The sequence below is a fragment of the Rhopilema esculentum genome, chromosome 17 (assembly GCF_057945365.1).
Source record: "Rhopilema esculentum isolate cy_ngs chromosome 17, ASM5794536v1, whole genome shotgun sequence".
NCBI lineage: Eukaryota > Metazoa > Cnidaria > Scyphozoa > Rhizostomeae > Rhizostomatidae > Rhopilema > Rhopilema esculentum.
Genome location: NC_142831.1, coordinates 2362848 through 2386365, shown reverse-complemented (window position 1 = coordinate 2386365; position 23518 = coordinate 2362848). Strand labels below are relative to the sequence as shown.

At 33.8% G+C, this 23518-nt stretch overlaps 1 protein-coding gene and 1 pseudogene across 2 annotated transcripts; one reads left to right on the top strand and one right to left on the bottom strand.

Annotated features, from left to right (window-relative positions):
* Positions 1-564: 564 nt before the first annotated feature.
* Positions 565-16468, top strand: LOC135696821 (USP6 N-terminal-like protein). Of its 2 annotated transcripts, XM_065194887.2 has the most exons (15): positions 565-937; positions 3686-3747; positions 6031-6110; positions 6964-7000; positions 7466-7546; positions 7821-7928; positions 8378-8487; positions 9095-9143; positions 9905-9970; positions 10246-10300; positions 11079-11173; positions 11367-11432; positions 12411-12510; positions 12674-13851; positions 16264-16468. In XM_065194887.2, the coding sequence occupies exons 1-15, from the start codon at positions 922-924 to the stop codon at positions 16354-16356; spliced, it is 2196 nt and encodes a 731-aa protein (XP_065050959.2). In that variant the 5' UTR covers positions 565-921; the 3' UTR covers positions 16357-16468. The 2 variants fall into 2 exon arrangements, with proteins under 2 accessions (XP_065050959.2, XP_065050951.2); XM_065194879.2 differs by lacking the exon at positions 16264-16468 and having other exon boundaries at positions 566-937; positions 12674-15395.
* Positions 16469-17076: 608 nt separating this feature from the next.
* Positions 17077-19147, bottom strand: LOC148958139 (mitochondrial fission 1 protein pseudogene; annotated as a pseudogene).
* Positions 19148-23518: the final 4371 nt, after the last annotated feature.

Genomic DNA, 23518 nt, shown 5'->3' with positions numbered 1-23518 from the left:
GGCGGATCCAGAGCAAATTTGAAGGAGGGGCAGTCACAAAAATTGTTGACCAGAGTACTTTTCAGACAAGAGTACAAAAGTACAAATTGTTCAAAATAAACAACTTAACTTCGAGGTAATCCTTGAAGCAAATTAACCTATCGGTCTCAGAAACTTTTCACCTGATTCTTATTCTTCAAAGGGGCGCACAATTTCCAAAAAGGGGCGCAAGACTTGCTTCAACTTGTCGAGGGAGGGGCAAGTTCCCCTAGTTGCCCCCCCTCAAATCCGCTACTGACGAGAAGTTTCTTAGCGATTCTGTCTTTAGTACTAACTGTTCTTTAATTTTTTCTGCCTTTTTATTTAGCTGGAGCCGCAGACACATTCCAGGAGAATGTTGTCACTGGCGGGGGCCGTGGCCTTTTCTTCCGGCGTGATTACAGTATTAGATCATTTCATAAGGAATAAGGATAAAATCATTCAGGAATGTTCTTCATTATTCCTTATTTCTAGGTATGTAATGATTGATTGACTTCGATAATGGTGTCTGCAGTCTCTTCGAAGGAGGTTTATATTGGTTTTGGGACTGATCACGCATGCGTTGAACTAATTGGGCTGCGTACACGGAAAGAAAGCACCACAAAGAAATCACTAATATTGTAACAACATCCATTGAAATAATTCTGCCTTATTATCGATGTTTCCAAGTTGGTGAAGCGTTTTATTCACACGATTTTATTAGAAAAGCGAATAACTTTTTTTGTTTGCCAAGAATTGAGAGTGAATATGGTGTTTAGACCTTAGGCCCAGCGTGAGATGGTTCGATATTTTGTTACATCACAGTCAAATGAGTTATAACCCTGTCTTCCTGTGCCGAAACAATCGTACAAGGAAAAGTTCGTTTAGATGAAAGCGTCGTCAGTGTAATAAAAATTGGGGAAAATGAGCAATTTTGATGGTGAGTATTTTAGAGTGTGTTTATTGATGAGAATTCTCACTCGAGTGTAATCCACTATCGTACCACAAAATATGTTTATGGTTCTTCGGAATGTTTTCCGCCATTTATCCCCAAGCTGATCATCTCTGCTTCTACCTATCATTGAACAGGTCTGCTAAAGACAGGCGACCATTGTCTCTGAGTTTTATGATCAATTACTGTGAAGCAAAAATTTACACCTTAGGCTTTAGTTCGGGTTTTTTTAAACTTTTCTCTGCTGTAAGATCGATTTAATATTTCTGTATATAAATTACTATTTCACAATCAATTATGTATGCAATCACACCTAAAATATTTAGTCACAACCTCCATTTGTAAAACTACAAACACTTTTGGACCATTTGTTTAAGCAATTTACTAATTTTATTTATTTGCAGTTTCTGTTTCCTAACTAATTTTCTGATGAAAAATTAAAACACATCTGGAATTTTCGGTGAAATTTATGTTAAAACATCAATAATGTCTAAATTGCCAGAAAGCTAAAATAACAAATAAAACTTATATACAATTTATATCATCCAAATCTATTGGTATTATCACATACCATGTCATTCAAGTACTAAATGAAATGCTATTTTACCAAACCTTGAAGATGGAACAAAATAACCAGATATAAACTGAGTATAATGACTGAATGTAAGCAGAAAATTTATCTCTAGGTGTGGACCGAAAGTATTTTGAGAGAAAAAGTCAGGATCCTTTGTTTTGATGTAAACAGACTCCGAAACTCCTAAATGAAAAGGCAACCTTTCTTGTCTAATGAGCCCAATTAGCCCAATCTCCACTTTTGAGACTTGAAAATAAAACTTTAACTTTATAAATCATCATTGACCAATATACTAGATGCATGAAATAGCAGGTTGGGCATTCACAATTGGTTGCCAAAAGTCAGAGTATTTCCCTCAATGGATTTTACTCAGCGTCTTTCCCTCCATGGATTTTACTATCTTATGATAAAAAGTTGATATGATTATTTGGTTTAGTGTAGTAAATTGGATCAGAAAAAAAATTTTTTTTAGGGTTCCAAAAGCTTAGGCCTGGGTAATGTAAGGCAGATGAAAGTATTGAAATTGGAGGATAAAGATCCTGTTTCTTATTGAATATATACCCACATTTCTAAGACATCATTTCACAAAGTGATCAATGCATTTTGGTTGACCATAGTGGAAAGTATATACTGTTGCATACCAAAGATTATGCCAGACCTTTGAAGGTCCATTTGCCTGCAGCAAAGTGATATGGGGTAGAATTTTGATAAGCATTCCTTTGTTTCACCCAATTTGTAAACAAAATTTTGAAGGCCATTAATAGTTTTATATAAGGAACACCACAAGGTGATGAGAATAAACAACAACAAATACACAAATCAGTTATGGCTAATTTTTCGCCCCGGCATACGAGGCTTCGTCAGAGCAAAAGTAAACAAACTAAAAATTTACATATTCAAAGAGGCGATGGTGGTATCGAATTGGTTGATGTGGAATGGTGTGAATGCAGCGCAGGGGAGAAGAATAGGTTATAAATGTGGAAGAGGGAAGGGTTGCGAGCGCGAGAATGTGGGTGGTGGTGGTGAAATGAAAGTGTAATGAAGGTGGGTAGTGGCGATAACAATAAAAAGTTCTGAAAGTATTAAATAATGATGATGAGAGTGACAATGGTAGCAAAAAATGAAAATTGATTGAATAGGAAAAAGAAAATGATAACAGGAATGTAGGGAGTAATGATGATGATTGTAAAATAGTAATGTATGGGTAGTAGAAAAAGTGGCAATGATGATGGTGTGTTGCTGTAAGATTAACGGTCAGTGGTTCAGCTCATGCCGTTTGGCGTGAGAATGTTTGCCAAACCAATGATGTATTGCTCTTTGGCTTGTCGAACACTCTCTTGTTTGTTGTTAAGTTGCAGTAATGGTGTTATTGTAAAGTCATTGATGGTATGTTCTGGGCTGCAAAAGTGTTCTGCAACACCAGACTTTTCTACTTTTTTGTTGATAATGTCTCGTCTGTGTTTGTAAATCTGTCTTTCAGTCTTCTGCTTGTTTGTCTGATATATTGGCAGTTCTTGTTTCCGTTAGTTAAACATTGTTTGCATTGTAATGCGTAAATAACGTTATTAGAGTTGCAGTCCAGTCTCTGTTTTATGTCGTTTTTTTGTCAGTGTTAGTAAAATTAAATGTAGTAGTACTGTCTGTGATGTGTTGGATGCAGTTACGTCGCGAGTGGCATTTGTAAGTGCCTCTGGGATAACTGGGTGTGCCACTTTTTATTCTTGCATGAACAATATATCCCGGAGGTTTTAAGGTCTGCGGTAGCTAAGTATAGGTACGTCAGGGAAGACTTCTTTGCAGGTTTTGGAGTTCTGTCATATGTTGGTGTTTTGTTTGAGGATGGTAGAAAGTTGTTGTGGTTTTGTTTGAGGATGGTCTACGGCAGACGTTAAAACCTCCAGGATAATCTTATTTTCAAGGTAATGTGCATGAGCTGTGTGTAAGTTTATCATTAGCTAGTTGAGGATTACAGGTAAGTCCAATTTTTTTGGTGCGTAGGGCAGAATGAGTTTATATTGCTTGATTAAAGTTTATTCTTTTATATTTGGTATTCTTTAATGTATTGAACCTTCTAAGACTATGCTATGAATAGTAATTTTGATTTTATAATAAGCTTCTTAAAATACAACATTCTGAAATACATATGCTCAATTTTTCTGCAGGGGATATCAATGATGATGATGCAGATAAAGTGAGGGCTCATATTGTCAGCAGATATGACAAGGTATATCTTTTGAAAATCCTTCCTAATCACATTTTATTTATTATTTTAATACTGTCTTTTGAAAGCATTTCATGGTCATCTTTATCTTTTATTTTAGAGCTAAATCTAGCATGATTGATTGATATGTGATTCTACAAACTATGCCCTAGTAAAAGCCATAAGAAATTCACATTTGAATTTTGTTTATCTATAATGGGTTGAATGGGTTGGCCGTCTTTGTCTTGATTTAGCTGTTTTTGCCCTGGCCAAAGCTTTAAACACTTTTGCTAAACAACCCTCAACATCATTGGGTTATGTTCAGTAAGATCTGTTCAAATGTTTCCAACTTTTGACTGAACATTCAACCCAACATGGACATGTGTCCAAGCTCCCAAAAACTTCTTTCTTCAATGAATGTAAAAAAAATTGCTTATCTTTTCGTTACTCCATCGCTTTACTTCTTTAGATGAAGATTTCTTTCTATCACTTACAAATGAATTGTTTTTATTGTGCTGCCTAGCCTTCACATTTTCTTTTAATGTTCCAATGCCCCATTTCCTCTTTCAACCAACAAGCTCAAGAGCTTGTGATGTTGTGGTGTCAATGAAGGGCAAGAATGACGAACATTCTCCTTATCCCCAACACGACACTGCAACTTGTTTCAACTATTTGTGCCCAACATTAAGCTAGGTACCACAAGTAGGACATTTACAGTGTGTCCTATGGAAAAACCTTTGTCACTGAACATTGATCAGAAGGGTAGCTAAATCAGGCTTTCATGGGAAAAATATGGCAGGCGTGCTAACCACCGCACGCCTGAAAACATCCAAGTGTGTGGTGGCGTGTGACATTTTTTTCGCAAAAGTCTATGGTTATCATAATAGATCTATGCAGAAATTGCCAACATAACAATGATGACACCAATAATTTTGATGAAATTTATTTCGCTGAATCCTTAGTATTACTACTAACAAAAAATGTGTTCTTTCTGAAGGCTTGAGCAAGTTTATATATAGCTTTCATCAGCTTCGATAATATACCCTTAGCAGAGTCATTTGGGGATTGGCGTTCATCTGGTTGTAATGACCATTTTTGCGTGTAAATCCATACCCCGAGGGCCCTCAGTTATCAAGCATGGCAGCCGTTTTATGTACCTCACTAGCCAGATGTTGATAATCCATAAAAATAATGCATAAAAGATAATGATAGGCCATTTTGCATTAGTTTAAATATTGCCAAAATCTAGATTGAAGAGAGGGCTGTATATTGGTAACAAAATCCGCAAATCTGCTGCTTTTTCTCGCATAATTGGCAAGTCTGCTACTTTTGCTAAATTAGCAATCGAAAATTAAAATCTTGTTAACAACACTTAATGTTCCTTATAAAATTCGGAGACAAAAATGTCTGTTATAGTCTTTTATGTTTTGTGATTTGTATATTGTAATGCCATAAAGCCTTGTAAAACTCTTTTCCATTTTTTGTATCATGAAAAGTGCATGTTTGCCAATGTCTGTTTTGCCAATGAAAATAATTATTCCCCTGAGAAAAAGTGATAAATATACACCGGGGAAAAAGTAGGCCAAAATAACGGCGAAAATTTATAGAAACGTTCGTCATATCTAGGAAAATCATGATGATGGAACATACAATTCGGTTCGTAATAATGAGAGTTCGTTATATACGGGATTTGTTTTACAGAGGGAATTTGTAAGGTGTTCGCCTGAATCCGAGGGTCAGACATATTTTTGTTATACCGGAAAATTAGTTATAGCCAGGTTTCATATTATCGGGATCCCACTGTAGATTAGTCCTATGATTATTTCAAAATTTTCTATTTAATTCGAAATCCTGACAAGGTGTTAAGCCTTTTTGAAATGGCATGAAGTAATAGTACCAAAGAAGATTAACATTCAAACCCATCTTGAAACCAACTAAACCAATCGTCGATAGAGAATTTCGCTCTCAGAATAAAAGAAGGCGTGTGATATTTTGCACTCCTCAAAATCAATAGGATTTTGATCGCACGCCTTTTTGACGAAAGCCTGTAAATTGTGACAAAATTGTTCATTTGAGCTTATATTCAGCAAATATTTTTGACCAAAACCAAAGTTTGCAGAACAACCTTCAATAAATATTCAGTAGCTGAACAAATCAACCAAACTGTCTCAATATTTACTGAACATGAATGTTTGACAATGTTCAGTGAAACGTTGAGAGTGTTTGGCCAGGGCTTTAGTTATTTTATGTAGTTTTTATATAATGCTCACAAAAAGTTCCTTCATTTTCACCTTGATCTTACCATAGGGTGTAGACGGTCACGTTGAACCATGGGAAGATGCAAGCTTTATTGTTTATCAAGTATGTGACAGATATGGCTTTCTGCAGTAAGTATTTCCTTGCAGTATTTCATAAACTCAATCAAAGTGTTTAGCATCCCAGCAAATTGCCAAAAATATATTATGCACATTCATTGATTGTGAAGGATTTTTTTAGACTCAAATACTTAGTAACTTGTGAATATTCTATAGAACTCAGTCCCTAAAAATATGAGAAAAGTATTTGTATGTCAGAGTTTTGTCTCCATAAAGAGAATTATACTATCTAAATTTCAGAAAAACCTGATTTGTTTCTCCTAAGGTAACTCTTATCTTTTCCAAGACAAAGTACATCTAATCTGATTAACTAATAGGATGTCTTATTGTGTGGTCTTTCTGATAGTATCAGTAAGATTTACTAATGCTAAGACTTACTTATACTTAGTATGAATATATGGTAGCTTTTCTTTATAAAGCATCTGTTTGTCAAGAAAATTATGCAAGTGCAGTCACTATGCTTAGGGAAGTTCAGTGTCTCTTCTGTTAAATAAAGAGGGCCTTGAAGGGCTTCTGGATCATATAAGAGCAATTATAAGCAACTATTTCAAATTTTGAAGGTTTTTTATTGAAATTAAGGCAAAAATTTTTTGCTACCTTAAATCAAAGGAAAAGCAGTTTTGGTTTTTTAATAACAAGACCATTGGCTAAGCCCTCAGTTTGATAGAACATACTTTTCCGTTGAAGAGGGGGAAATTTTTTGGAGTTGGTCATTAACCTGCACGTAGCATTCAGTGACGTAGCTTTCAAGGGAGAAGGTGATCACCTGTGTGAAATGGAATAACTCGGCTAATTTTATAAAGGGTAATCTGCCAGGAAATTTTGTCATGCATTGCCTGTTTTCATTGCTTTCCATTCTTTTTAGCAAAAATCCCTTACCACATATTGAGAGAGATGAGAGGGTAAGTGTAAGACAGATTATGTATTTACTTGGTATTATAGTAAGTTTTGTTGATTTCAGTAGTAATAAAGATTTCAGTATTAAATTTATATCTACCTTGTTTTATTTCCAGGTTGCACATATCAACTGTGCCAGTCTTCGTTGCAGCTTTGAAACAATTTTCAAACTGCTTTTTGGAAAATCATTATCTAAAAAATATTTTGTGTACATACTCTAACTCCATCAGCCTCCATTCCCCTGTACACAAATATGCACTTTTGACAAACTCCCATCCTTGCTTTCCTGCATTTGAAATGATTAGCCTCTTTTCTTATGGTTTCTTAAAACATTTGCAGGAATCGTAGCATGTAATAAGAAAATATTTATAACTATCTATAAATTTGCTTCAAATTACTTTTTCTCCTGTAATTTTTAATTTGATCATCCTCATAGAAGCATTATATATTTTAATGATAATTCCATTTAGATGCTTGAATTGGAGAGAGACAGGGCGTCTAAATGGATCAAGATGTTTGAAAATTGGGATCGATATGGAAATAGTGAAAAGGTAAATCGACTTTTGCTATCTATCATTGAAGTTAAAAACATGTAAAATTTAACTGATGCTGATGGTCCCTCTGTAGAAGATGTTATGACTTACAGTGTGTATAGAGGCTTCTTTCTGTGAAAGTTTCAATACAGCTTATATATTTTTAACTTCTTTTTAAGAATTGTGCTTGGTGTACCTATCCCTTGATAGTTGTTTTTTAATTGCATTTGGAGTTATTTCAGTTAATAATAGAAAAGCTCTTTCTGAACTTGATAAATATATTGTTTGTTAGCTTAAACGAAGAATTTACAAAGGCATCCCAGATAGTGTTCGAGGTATGGCATGGAAAAAGCTTTTGGGAGTGGATGTAGCAATGATTGAAAGAACTGGAGTCTATGAGGTACCCAACAATTTTAAGTTTTTTCACCATCAAACTGGCTGTATTAAGTCATTCCCAATTAAGAAAATGTTGGACAGAACTAAATAATGGAAAAAATAATGGCCTGCCTGGCCAAAATTTAGATCATGTGTTTTGTTACATAAAATCAAAGCACACATTTTGCTCTTTCTTTATTGAATCTAAAGCTTTTACATTCATCGTTTTGTGCTTTGATTTTTCAACAACACCTTGAAAATGTGATGAAACTCAGCAGTTAGTAGAAAATCTAGCTTATCAGGAATGCATTTTAATTTTTGATTGGAACCTTTTAAGAGCGAGGAATATTGATAAATCTGTAGTCTGATAAAAGGCCTGTCTAAACTTTGGTGTTGGATTTTTATTGATGCAAAGCCAACTCCATAAAATAGTAAATTATTTTTGTATTAAGCCATGATATTTTCTTGTTTTAGAAATTTAAAATGTTGGCAAGAGAAAAAAGCCCAGATATTCGACAAATTGACCTAGATGTTAACAGAACATACAGAGACCACATTATGTTCAGAGAGAGATTTTCAGTCAAGTAGGTATCATACTAAGGATTTGTGTATTTAATGTAATAAGTAATGGTGGATAATATTACTTTATTTTACAAAGACTTCCTTATAATTGTACCATAACTGACCATTTAAAGGCTCATGGCCTTAATTTTGAAATTTCATTTTTTTCTAGATGTTAATTCAAAGGGGTGTTTTTTATGAAAATCCCTTTTTATTTTATTTTATTGTATGTATAATCTGAAGCTAGCAGAAAGTACAAATAAAAGTGCCACTACAGTTTTATATTAGCTAAAGTAATATAATCTAAATAATATTGAAAGTAAATATGCCACATTGCCATTTATTCAAGAGAGCATTCATAAATTTTTGACTGTTTACCCTGGAATTTCATTTGAAAAAGAGCATTGATTGCCAAGGGCCTCTAGATTTGTTACTTAACAGACAGTAGGAATGCAATAGTCAACATTGTGAATCAATCCCATAAAGCATAGGTTGTCTAATAATTCTTCCAAACTTTGAGGTCATGTCCTTTTCCTGTCAATCTAGAGATTGAGTATATTAAAGATGTTAACCAAAGGTTAATCTCCCTCATTGTTTGCTTCATTTGTTTTACCAGTGATATTTTTCTAGGCAACAAGCTTTGTTTCACATTCTTGCTGCATATTCCATGTATAATGTGGTAGGTATTCAATGCTTTGATGTATCAGATTTATAATAAGATTTAGTTTCCTACTCATGATCTTTCATGACCTTTAGCTAAAAAGCTAGCTTTATTTATGTGTAATCGACAAAGCTTTCAAATTCTAATTTCAAGGGATATTGTGCAAATATTTGTGTCCATTGTTTTATGCCATTAGTTAGTACTTCTAGCTTTGCTATCATAGTCTGAAGATCTATTATTTCTTTGAGTCTGACAGAGCTATTCTGGTTGTTATTAAGGTGAATACCCTCATCAATAACCCATTGTTTGACTTTTATATTTCCCTATGGTTCATCATTGGAGGATGTCTGTGTTGTGGCCTATTATAGAATTAAAGTACACTTAGTATACAGTTTAAAGTAGCTACATTTTATCTTTATTGTTTATCAATGCTTTGATAATTTTTTTTAGATTTTTCCTGAATATTGGTTCAGTGTTTCCCCATATTTTTGTTCTCAAAACAGTAAAATAATCTTTTAAATTTATATTTATTCCAAAGCCACTGGAATGGTGCATTAATTTCCTGCCCAAGTCATTAGCAATGTAGGGCCCTTTAACCTAGTAATTTTGTTTCAGAAATAAAAATCTTCTTTGAAAATAACAAAGGACTTCTTATTTTTTCTTTCAATCCTTTGATTTCAAATATGTCTAATGTATAAATTTTGTGTTTAAAACAGTTATGATATTAAATGGTATCATTATAATGACTATAATTATATTTTTCTTATTTTAATGTTTAGGAAGTTGGTTACTGCCAAGGAATGAGTGGCATTGCTGCTTTATTATTGATGTATATGAATGAAGAGGTAAGACAGCTAATATTCCTTCAGTTTTTGAGTAGTTTCTGCTAGTCCTAGAGAGAAGTTACCTTGGAGTGGTGTACTTCTTTGCAGCTTATCATTACATAAAGAACAAGCACTATCTCTCATTCTCACAGTTTATTCTGAGAATTTATCTACATGCTCACATGCTGTTGAGCCATCTAAATTCATATTTTAATCTTAAATGTATATCTAATCTTTAAATCTAATCAACCATCAGTTTGTCACTTGCTCATTAATTATGAAATTTTCTTTTCCAGGATGCTTTCTGGGCATTGTCTGCACTTCTTACAGATAAGATCCACCATATGCATGGTACTTCATGTTTTTTTAATTGAGAATCTGGTTTTGCTGTTTTTTTGTATGTAAGGCCTGTTGGCCACCTGTTTCAAGGCTTGAGAGTGTATATTTAGCATTTCATCATGCACATCAGTCATAAAATGATGAACCCACACCTTTTGGTTTCATATCTAATTAATGGCTATTTAATTCAAAGACGATTCTGTACCACCACTGGCTTTGCAACAACTGCAACATCACAACTTATGTCTCTTGTATGTGGCTCTTATTGAAGTCCCTAGTCTTGCTGTTACTGTCAGTATTTGTGGGTGATGTTCTGCTAATTTGATGATTTTGGGTTAGCAAATTCTCACAAGAATGACTGCCTGCATGGAAGAGCTAATGAGATCGATTGCCCGCCTGCTCAACAACATTGGTTAAAGAAAGTCCTCCTGGGCCCTAGGGGGGTTGGTATTAGGGTATCATCTGCCCATAATTGCCTATTCTTTGGTTTTCTAATTGCACCATTATGACCAATTTTGTAAATGGTTTTGATGTCATGATTTAAAACCTGAGCTATGGCGCAATAGTGTTTTGTGTTCATTAGCAACTTGTCATTTTTTCTTAGTGTTTTATTGGAACTAACTTTTCCCTAATGCTTTTCCCTGTTGCATGCAGGCAAGAAATGCTTTTTGTGAGGGTGGTCACTAGCCCAAGCCAATAATTGGGTGAAATCATTAATAAGGGTGCGGACAAAGCCAACATGAAATGGAAGGTCTTGCTTAATGAGTTTTATGTTGTTATTCTTTTACAGGATTTTTTGTACCTGGATTCCCAAAGCTGATCAGATTTCAAAGTCACCATGATAAAATCTTAAATAAAACAATGCCAAAGTTACAAAAGCATTTGGTAAGCTTGATTGTATCAATATATGATTTTTTTCATTTCATTGTTTTATTCTAAGAACAATGTCAATTCTTCAAATTTCCTCAAAATTGTTGGTGTCTTGGTGTGATTTCTCATAGAGTAGAAGAATTTTGAAGCATTCAGTAAATATGTTTTATAAATTCCTCTTTGTTTGATTGTTTATGTTCATTTGCAGGAAAAAGAGGGTTGTTTTACATCTCTGTATACCTTGAAGTGGTTCATGCAATGTTTTCTAGATAGGGTATGTTTTCATAACAGAGCTACATTCAGCCTTGCAAAGCTGAATTGTACTCATATTCTAGATTATGATCTTATTATATGCATTGCTATTTATTTAAAGGTTTCTGGAAAAGCCAAAATACATGCCATATATACATGCCATATATACATGCCAAAAATGTCAATGATAATGCTATAATGAGTTGAATGTTGTTAAGCACAAAGTTTTTGTGCATCCTTTTCAATTACAGTTCTATTAAAAAAATTTCTGGTTAAGATTCAAGTGCAAGAGGAATATTTTCATTGACATTTCTCTGAGGGTTGCAGTCACAATTTATTGAGAAAACACCATTCAATAGTTATGCACAGAATGGAAAAGTTATGGTTTCATTAATGTCATTAATATTTAGGAAAACCTCAGTATCCATGCCCTCAGTTTAAATCAAATGAATTTTTAGCATACTCTTCGATGCTTAAGTGTTTCTGCGAAGGGTAATTTAGAAACCAGGCTGTTGAGGCATTTTTGAGGGATATTCCTATCTTTTTTACGTTTGATAGATAAGACTTTGAGTGTTAAACTGCTATGCAGGCCTTGCAAGGAGAGGCACTCAAGCTCAATCAAGAACCTCAACACATGCCTAGAAAGTTCTGGGGGCTTGATTAATCAAACACTTAGCGTGGTTATGCTGTTTAAAAACTTAATACAAAAACAAAATTTTGTTATTGATGATATTTGATGATGCTCAATTGAGTGCCTAGAAAGTTGAAGATGCTCAGTTTGTCAAGCTCCTGCTTTTTGCTCCTGCTTTTTGCTCCTCACAAGGCCTGCTGCTGTGCTATTTGAAATTTTCAATTTCTCATCCAACTTGAGCATTAAGAATATATATTAATGAGAATGTTGGTTTTTAGTCAATAGCTCTGCTGTTGAAATCAATTTATATTTTGAATGCATCATTGTTTGCATTTTGGTGCATACTGATTGCATAATTTCTTTTTGTAGTTACCTTTCTCTTTGGTACTTCGACTCTATGATATTTTCATGATCGAGGGAGATCGTATTTTGTATGGAATGGCCTTTGGTATTATGAAACTCCACAAAAGTAAGTTTACTTATTCTAAATTGTTGCTTTCATCCATAAATTTAAGAAAAACATTTATATAATTATTCAAAAAGGTATGCTACATATATAGATTGTTTCTTGAAAAACTGTAGAATGTTGGTCTTTTTGTTCTTAAGTTATCATTCTTTCTTTAACTTTTTAGAACAATTTATGAAAATGGGACTAGAGGAGCTTGCTCCATATTTACAGGAGACACTTGCAAATGATTTGGTCTACGGTGATGATGAGATGATCGATCTATTACAAGATGCAATGAACGATTTGAAAAAGTCAAAGCTAGATCCACCACCCCCTGCTAGCAAAGAAGAGTATCCAAAGATAATCCCTGGTAGTTTCATTGACAGGGGGTCTTCACTGACTGCATCAAAACGCCACAAAAGGCAATCTCATGATAAACAAACCATTGAAGTTCCAATTGGACGCCCGGAATCTCCACCGCCAGTTCACCGAAATAAGAACACTACCAGCCACCCACAAGCAAAAAGTGATTTACAACATAATCAACCCTCAGATGCTAAACATCTTGAACAGTCACCTATAACAATGGATGCAAGGAAACCAAAATTAAGTTCTGATGGGGCAGGTTATTCCTTATCACCAACTGCTACTCAACACGAAGAGGCAAAAAGGCTCTCTGACTATGATAATTTAGTTGAAAATCATACAATACAAAATGAAGGGAGACCTGAACACAGTAACAAATATGCTGGAAAAAGTAGGACACAATCTGTAAACACAATAACTAACAAACCAAATGAAAAACCTAAGAAGAGCAAATCAGGGGGGACTACATTTTATGTCGACAAGGAAATTGGTTCACAGCCTGTGGAAGCAGTTCCTCCAGTTGAAACTGTAACAACAGTTTACACTGAGATTCCACCACAAGAGACTCGCCGTTATAGAAGGCCAGATAAGCTTGAGTTGGCATATCGAAGGGCACAGAACAACTCATCTGTTTGGTTACGCAACCCTAATTCTTTAAATGATGATAATAGTCATGGACATTCCCATGACAATGCCAATGAAACTGTAAATAACGATCACCATGCTGATTTGCCATATGACACAAATCATCAACATGTGAGCAGTCCTCGTGCAGAGGATCATCACCATCATAATCAACATCGAGGGAATCCACCACCCTACCATTCAAGGCAGTCACCAAAACTCCAATATGGCATTGAAGAGAGTTTGCATGAAAATGCATTTGGACACAATACACATCATGCACATGATCCATACCAAGACCCAAGAAGAAAACTGCCACCACCCTATCCAGGAGATCAGCATGATTGGGCTGATGATGCAGCTCCTCCTATGGTAAGTAATGAATATTATAAACGAGATAAGCAGCGAACGTTACCCAAGGGTAGGATTGTTACCACAGAAGTACATTATAATGTTATAGAATTGTAGAGTTTTTACCTTTGACAGAGTTTGTTGCTCTTTATTTTTACTCAGTGTTTCTATGTGGAAGGCAAGATTTGTGTGTGTGAAGTACATGCATTTCTACTTTAAAAATTAGATGTTAAAACCTAGTACTCATGTCATAGCTGTTGTTGGTTTTTTATAATTATATTTGCTATATTCAGGTCCTTATTATTATTGGCTGAGAGTAATTAAGGATGTTTTGCATCACTGGTTTTGAAAAAGGTCATAATCATAATCTAAGGCCAAAAACCATTTGTATTCAGTGAATCATTCAGTATTTGATTTTCTTGATATATTTCTATGCCATTGTTGATGTCAAGCCAGATGTTAAATTATTACATGGTTATCGTCATTTAAATCGCTTAAAACTAAGATATGCCACTTGCAATTTATCATTTCTATATAAAGGTCTCCAGAGAGAAATTTTTACATCACCAAAGTATAGTAATGAATAATTCTTTTAAGTGAGAGGAATCATTGTTATATTGATAGTTGCCTTTTCACAGGAAAAGGAAGTAACAGGAAATTGTTTGTAGAATTTGTGTTAACATTTATATTCAACCAATTAATGTTATTCTTTTGTGGATGCTCTTGGTGAGTGCATAGTTTTTTGTGATGGAGAAGAGCACTATATCAGTTATTGAATTGTGAATATTTTCCATTGCCTAGTCAAGGTTCTTTGTAAATAGCGATTTTCCAACCTAAGGCATCTCTGGTTACTGATACCTAAATTCATTTGTTTACCTCATGTAACTTCAATATTTAAGTTAGCATATTGCCAACATTGGTGGATGCATGCACTGAGCATAAAACTATAATGCACTGAGCAAGGACCAATATTTTGGGAAATTCATTGTTTGATTTTTGACCCAAATAGTGGTAATATCATTTCAAAACAATAGTTGAATATCTACTAGCACCATTTTGAATTTTATAGTATCCCTACTTTTGTCTTAAAGGGAATGCAATTGAATTGAACATAGTTATAAGCTAAATTGTTTCCAATTATGCATTGAATCATTATTAAATGATTACTTTATTCTTGTGTAAATTCATGTGAAATTTCAATTTAACTTCTATCTAAACATTTTGATGATTTCTTGTCTTGTATTTGTTATGGAATGTGAGTTGCTATACAATTTCTGTAAACAAGTATGAAGCTGTTTACTTTCAAGTTTACCCCTCACTGCTAAGTTAAAAGAAGAATAGCAGTTAACTCTATAGAGCACCATGAATAAATCTGTTTACACTAAAGAATTCCGCAAAAACAACTTTGAATCAACTGAGATGCATCTCAAAAAGTCGTCACCTCAAAATTGTTGATTAACTTGGACACAAAAGAGCCAGTTATTCAATGCATCTCAGCCAGTTTGATAATATTCGAAGATTACTTTAAGAAATGTTTGAGTTTCAATGAATTGTATTTTCACTTCTTTAGCTGGCTTGCAGTGCAACTTTCTTGTGTGATATGGAGCCTTAAGTGATTTTAATAGAGTCATATACGCTAGTTAAGCTGCTTCGTGATTTAATTTGTAATTACCTTCAGACCACAAATCTTCTAACATCCTTTTGCCAGCATAAATGGTTTGATATGAATCAGACTTAGTTGTCATAAAATTTAGTCAATGGTCACTTATGAAGGGCGTTTTTTAATTATATGTAATATGACATGACACTTGGGATTATCTGTTGAAATAAAAACATCTCACTAGATACAAGGCCATCCTTTTATCAAAAGTTTGGAGGACAAGAGTTTTTTTACATCGAAGGGTGAAATGTTTTTCTTATGAACTGATTCAAGAACGTAGGCCATTACTATAATAGAAAAAATATATTCCTTGTGGAATCAATTATTTTTGTTGAATTCTTTAAAACTTATGTTTAAAAGTAAAGTCAATGGGTTTCTTACCACTTTGCTCGTCCTGATTATTTTAGAGTTGTTTATAGCTGTTGTTTTGTGGTTAAAATGCAGAGTAAACAATATATTTTAAATTACTAGTTCTTGTACGTAATACAATTACAATAAGGTAACAAGAAAAATTAGCATCAAAAATTGTTTGAAAAAGCTTTTAATTGTTATCATGATTTGCATTAAACATGTTGACTGCCAGGTTTTATATTTATTACTCGTACCTAAGTTAAATGGGATAAAGGCAAATAAATTAATTTTGTAATATTTTAGTGATTGTAAACATATATAACTTAGTTTTCAGATACTAGTATATTTTTGTCACTTAGAAACATTAATGTTAATCACAAGTCTTTTAAACACCAAATTCAAAGTTATTTCATTTTTTCTAGGAATATTTTAATAATGATTTTGTCATTGATGTGGATGAAGTTTCAAATGAAGGCCAAGAGCGAAAAGAATATAGCATTGAAACATTACTTTAAACTAATGAAAATTAACAATGAAAGAATACTTTATAACTTATACTTAAAAATAGTTTCAGCGTTTCCTAAGATTATTTAAAATTTTTAAAGGATTTGATATTATGTCTTGGTATTTTGACACTTTTTCTGTGTTAATAAATCTGAAAGCTAAATGGTATCATTAACTTTTATCAATTTTATGAGTTAAAATTTCAAGAAAATGGATGTGAGCATTTAACTGGCAAGGCTTAAATTGTTGTGGAGGGTATCAGAATTTAAAGTTTACATATCTAACCTTTAATGATTTTTAGCAAAGCATTAAACTAAGGAGGATTCAATATCTTGTCTACTTTGCAGCTAAAAAAACTGGTCTGTTGTCAGATATCAGATATTTATAACATTAAAACCATTAATGTCATTCACATTAACATTCAGGTTGTAAAGGCCCTTTAAATAATCTCTTTCTCACCAAGAAAATATTGTTTGATTGCTATGTCCTTGTGTGCATAAAATATTGTATTATTTTTAATGTGTTTGGAAGGTGGATTCAATGTTGGCTAGAATTAAAATTTAAGAGCATTTTTGATGATCAAGTCTCTTGAAAATTAGGAAATCTCTAATAACCTTAGTTTTTCCCTCTTAGAGATTGGAGGAGAAGTCTTATCAAAATTTAACATGTATTACATGTAAACAAAATTGATGTGCTTTTTAGATGGTACAACTTGAGGGCTGTGTGTTAGACCACAAGGCCTTGCAGGTTTGTCATAGAAATCTAAAGACAGAAATGGCAAGTAAGAGACTACCTTTAGCTACTAAATTGTTGTCTCTGAAAACTCAATGAAAACTCACTGAAATGGCATGTTTGCAGATAATATTCTTTAAAGCTTGCCAAGATATATTTTGATATATAATATATTTTGCAAATATCAAAATAATTTCTTATCAGAAAATTGACGGTGGAAAAGCAATTTGTAACTTAACACACCTCTTAGAACTTTAATTAGCTGGAGATTGCAGTGAGGGAGAGCAAATATTTTACTTAAGTGGAAGCCACTCTAAGGAGTATGACACTTAGGAAGGTTATAAAGGCAGGCAAAATTTTATTTTTCAATTATATGGTTTGCAAAGAAAAGCTTATGATCACATTATTGATATTGTCTAATTGGGTTTTCTTTTTTCAAATTTGGAATCAGTGGCTAGACTATTCTTTATCAGACTGTAAAGTATTTTTCTGCATGGGGATTGCCAGAACAATTGTTTTGAAATTTGAGAAAAGGGACATTTCCTACACAATTGTGTGCGGAATTTGAAGCAAAGGCTTTCGAAGAGACCTTGTATTTTTTACGTTTTTTCTTGTTATCAGAAGTCAGAAGATTGTTATCATTAAGTTATAATACATGGTTAGATCAATAATTATTTGGTGTCAAATAATTATGTCTGCAGAGAGACGACTAAAATAAGGTGTCAAATATCAAGTTGTAAGAACAGACTGTCGAATAGTAGTTAAGTTTACAACTATATAGGGTAATTTCACTCTTATGTTGGTGCTAAGTTCAGAAAGAAAATTCATTTTGGAAACTTAAAAATTATAAGAAGTAATAATTTATAACAAAGCAAGCAATTAGTCTGCTTACTAACCATCCAATATTCCAATAAATATCGTTTTATACTGTGTATTTATAAACAACAAATTGAAACCAAATTTTTTTTGCAAGATACTACTTCAGCATCTGGATACGTCTCTAACATCAAACCATTTGCTTGTTTACTAACAATACTTCAATTTGTATGGACACATTCATGAGTTGGGTGATTAATTCTGCTTCTAGATCCCCTACTTCTTAGAAAACAGCATCCCTAATAGAGCCCCGCCGAGTGCTAGGACTCCTCCCACCACTGCTAGGCCCATTAGCCCGTCCAATGTTGTTTTTTCATTTATTAAATCATCTAGTTCTTTTGCAATAGAGTTTTCGGGTTCACTAGAAATAAGTCTTTTTGTATATTTTGAAGCAATCTCATAATCGCCAAGTTTGTAATAAGCTAATGCCAGATAGAATAGAAAATCTCCTTGGTCGCAATGTTTTCTCCGACATAAGTCATTGAATTGCTCAATGCCTTTTCGAATATCATCCCGGTACCTACTGCGAACCAGACAAGAAGCATAATGGAATTGTGTGCTATATTTTGCACCACCTTCTTGAAGCTCCGTATTGTAACTGCTCTCCGATTTCTCGATTTCTTCCTGGTCAAGAAATTCGAGGAAGTGCGCCATCTTGGCAGTCCGTCGTTATTTTGATGCTGGTCCCGTTTTGATTGTGAGGCCGTTGATAATTTTTCTTCCTCGCGCAATGGGAAATGTGCCACTTCTATTTTATTTGTTTGAAAAGCGCTGTGGTTTCATTAAAAGAACTCGTAACCTTTTTAGTAATGGAAAATTAGGGGCTAGCAGCCAACTATTCTCAATTTATAAGCATTTAGATTCGTTATTGGGTTTTGGCATCTTTTCTTTTATTTATTTTTGTTTTTATTTCGCTTAGTTTAGTTCTTCATTGTTTTTCTTTTTATTAATTTGTATTTTTTAACCTTAACCTTCATCCAAAAAATTTTGTCTTAATGTTGAAATTTTTTTCTAGTCCAATGTAATTTTATGCATGCAATATAATAGGGCAAATAACTCGAAAGCTCATCTGAGTTCTCTTTATTTGCCCTAAGCTTTATCAATCATAAGTACTGTATGTTTAAACGTGTAGCCTGTAATTAAAAGCTTGAATTTATTATAATTGAATTGAACTGAATTGAATTGAATTGAATTATTCGACCAAACCCGGCAGTCAATTGATTAAATGCTAACAGAGTTGTTGCGTAACTGCCCTCGGAAAATTCAGGTGACCACGCCTTTTTAGTTGTAAAGAAGCAACTTTCAAACACACGAAAGTACCACTAGCGCAAAGATTACAACTGATATATTGTCTGTACGCGTTGCCATTTTCCTTGGTATTCTCTGCTAGTTATGTTGTTGGCTTTGTTATCAAATCGCTGATAGATTTAAACCAGTTTTACCTACTCCTTACAGATACTTTCGATCTAAAAGTTACCTGAAATTTATAGGACCGCAGCCTTGAACCTGGTTGTCTTTATGTATGGATTTAAAATAATCTTTAACGTGAATTACAAACTAAGTTTCAAAACTTGTTTTCAGTTTGGTTCACAATTTAAAAGTACAAATAATCCAAATTTAATAAATAAAGAAATGAAAAGTGGTAAAAACCTAATACAAAATTCGAATAATGAGTTATAAACTTATAGTGCTAGTTAAAAATGCTATCTTTAAATCCATCCATACTTATTAAAAGAGTCTGGCTTAAGTTTGTCCATTAGATAATATTTACTATGGGTTTCTCGTAGCTCCGTAAGTTGACGACAGCATGTTTAATGTGTTAAATGAGGGATGCGGAGAAATCTCCCTCAATGGAAACATCTTCTTTTATCCCCCCTTGAAAACACCTTGAGCCCTGCTCATTGCACATTACCTGTCAGTTTTGAGTTGTTTAATAAGTGTTCATTTTGTTGGCACAATTTGTACCACGTTTTATGTTCTGGCTAATGTTTGCTTTCCCCGAACCTTATTTGCTCCTTCGTTGCCCTATCTTTATCTCTGATTGCCGCTTCCTAGTTCCACTTGGTTTTAATGATTGCAACCATTTTATATTTTACAGCTAGACTTTAGATATGATATGACATCTTGCTTTTCAAAATTCCAATCGTAATTCGTAGAATCCTTTGTAAGAGTGGCCATTTGGAAGAGCAAAGGTTGTACAATAGTTCTCTTATGCAACATTGCAGTGCAGTGTAGAGCCAAAAAATGAAGATGGGGCCATAGACTGTTTTCAGTATATTGTACACAAAATGAACGTTACAGTTGTTTTCGTTTGCATGGCCCCTCAATATCAATTTCTCTACCTTGTTTACCTGTTACTTATTGACTTTCCAGGTATCTAGAGGTCTATTAAGGTCACACATGAATGCAGATTTCAAACAGTTATATCGGTTCAATCAAAGAGTTGATGAGAGGGGTGAGTCCCTTTGAGCCCCCTCTTCTACAGCCCTGTTTCCATAACCATTACAATTTGCATTCACTCCTAAGAATATGATACATATTGCGCCAACTACTTTTAGATTTTCCGCATAGAGCTCAGTCGTCCCTAAATTTGGCATGTTATTTTTTACTTTCTTTTTAGTAGTTGAGTAGTAGCTGATATTGTATCTATCAAAATAGCGTTAATGGTGCACGTACATATCAATTTCTGAATCGAATAGTAGAAATCTGGGGCTTCAGCCCCTCCTGAGGAAAACCGAGAGGAAGGAAGTGCTTCACCAATTTTAAGATCAGTTTTTTATATTGTTGGTTCCACGCATAAACAATTTGGGTGCCTAAATAGAACTGATGATCTCAACCTAAAGAAACTGATTATGATTTAAAAATACACTTTCCATCATCTCATGTGTGTTTCTTCTTCCTCAATAATGAAAAATGCACGAAAAAATCACCTTTAAGCCCTTAGCTAATCAATTTTCTATCCTGTGACTCCAGCAGCTGCCATTAGAAATTGTCATTAATTTTTTGAGCCCCCCCCCCCCCCCTGAAAAAAATGCAAGTCTACGCCTATGGTAGAAATGATATGGTTTCTTTAGCGAAAGTTTTTCCATTCCGAATCTCTTGCAAGAATTTAGAGTCGGCGCCTATATGATAAGATCAATCATATTTGGTACAATTGGAGAGACTTATTCTCCATATCTACATAAAAATCCAGTCATTGCTGCATTCCATGAACGTTGCACTAATCAGGCGCGCAACCAGGAATTTCAGAGGGCAGGAGTCCAAGACAAAAAACGACGCAATTTTTTCAAAAGAAGGGTACTTTTCCTCCTTTGTCCCCCAGGGCCCCCCCTGTAGTTGCGCGCCTGTTCATGATCATCCAGCTAACATAGCACTTCACAGAAAGTACCTTTTACTTTCTAGCGAAGGATACCTCTCATTGAACTGTTAGCGATACCGATCAATCGTTTTGTATAGCCAATTCTATCTTGTAGAAGTAGCAAAAAAATAGAAAGTAGCATTTCTGTGAATGCGTTCACGTTGCTGTTATCCCTTCCTAAGCCAATAATGTCAATCATTGAAGTTTACAACCTTTTATTTCTTGATGTCAAAGTTTTGGGTAATCTAATTAAAAAATCATATGGGTTAAAGTTGTCTCAAAATTGGCCATTTGATCTTTCTTGTCTTAAAACCATAAGCAATGACTGAACAAGTCGTGCAATGTTTTGCTCAGGGCTCTATTCAAACGAACCAGTACCTATTTTACACTGGCCGTGTCCAAATCAACCTGTGCTCACCTCATAATTCAATTGACTACTTTTTTATTCACTTTATTTAATGTTGGTTTATAAAATAATAGTTAGTAAACAGCTAATCAACATCAACTTGTAACAATAACAAATATAAGAAAAATTGTGATGTTTACAAGTATCCAATATTAGAAACATATGGTGTGCATAATCTATGCGAGCAAGTAAGATCCGTTTGTTTAATCTTAGTTTTGAATACTTTACAATTTTCTGTCGATCGAATATCTAAAGGTATAGAATTCCATATAGGATATTGTATCCAGCCCATAAGTAACAGTGTTCGGTTTTTTGTATAAACGATTGATTTCGTAAATTATATGCAAGTTCGTTCAACTGAAATATTTATTTCATAAATACTGGATTTAAGTCATTTACTGTTTTGTTTCTTTCTATTGCTAGTAGTTGTAGGTTCTTTTAATGTATCCTGAAATAATTTTTTGAGAGAATATTTTCAAAGCTTGATTCAAAATCATTGTAAGCCACTCTCAGTGCCCTTTTATGGATACTTTCAATAAATTTTTTCAGATTTTTGGCTACAATGCATTCATAAAAGTGGGCAAAAGTTAAAGTGTAAAGGTTTTATCAATAGTGATATTCATTCATATAAGGGGCGATTCTGACTAGGGCATTTATCTGTTTACCTGCTTCTTTACATAAGTTTTTTATATGTTCTTCAATGTTTAGTTTGCTTTCTGAAGTTATTCCAAGTAGTTTGCTCTATTTCATCTCTTCGATTATGACATTTCCTATTTAAAAATTTGCTTTTTCAGTTCTGGTCTGTTTATGTTAAAATATTGTGAAAGTTACATTTGTCTTCATTTTGTAACAATTATTTAGTAACTACTGTTTGTGATAAACTTTTCCAGTATTAGCTGCCATCGAGCTGGTATACAAAGCTCATTAAATGGCAAATTGAATACTTATAATTTTGTGAAACATGGCACCTTAACCTCTGTGCATATATTGAGACCTTTCCTATTATGGCCACTTGCTAAACATTGTCAATACAATCTTCCCTATTACTTTTGTTGTCGATCCTTCTCTATCTGCATTACTGTCCTCTGCAGTTTTTGCAAACACTAGACAATCTCCTCTTTGCTTCATATGCTCACGATTTTCAATTTGTCTTCTCTTGATCAGTAAGACCTTTACCTGCTATTCCAAAGGTTTCCCTTCGGAATAGCAGGTAAAGGTCTCACTGGAGCAAAATCGTTGCTTAACATTTGCTCCTGCTTAACCTCGACGATTTTGGAAATCATGAAATTTCATAATTTAGAATAGCTTTGGCTACACATGAATCCGGGCACTAAATATATATAAGCTTGATATCTTGTTCTTTGTCTTGTGCTATAAACCTTTTTTGTTTATTAATGTCACCAATTTCTTTGGGGTCAAAGATTGTATTTTTTGAAAAAAATCCTGCCACATTAACTAGAGCCAGCCAGCATTAATCAGGAGTGTTTTCTGCCAACTAGAGGTTGAAAATATTTCAACATTTCTAAATGGCTTTGAAAAAAGCAAACATTTTACAACATACTTAAAGCTTTTTCGTCTGACACTCCTCAGAGCATAAAACGTCAGAATAGGTTCCGAAAAAACACGTGCGAAAAATATATACCCAGTTGTGGATCGAAATAGGCCAATCAGAAAAACGCAAGCACAAGACCGGTATAGTTGACCAATCAGTGCCGCTCTATATTCAACATTTCTGCTGTAAAATCTGGCTTTTTCCCGAAACTATATAACATAATAGTATAAGAATATATAAGAAATAGAC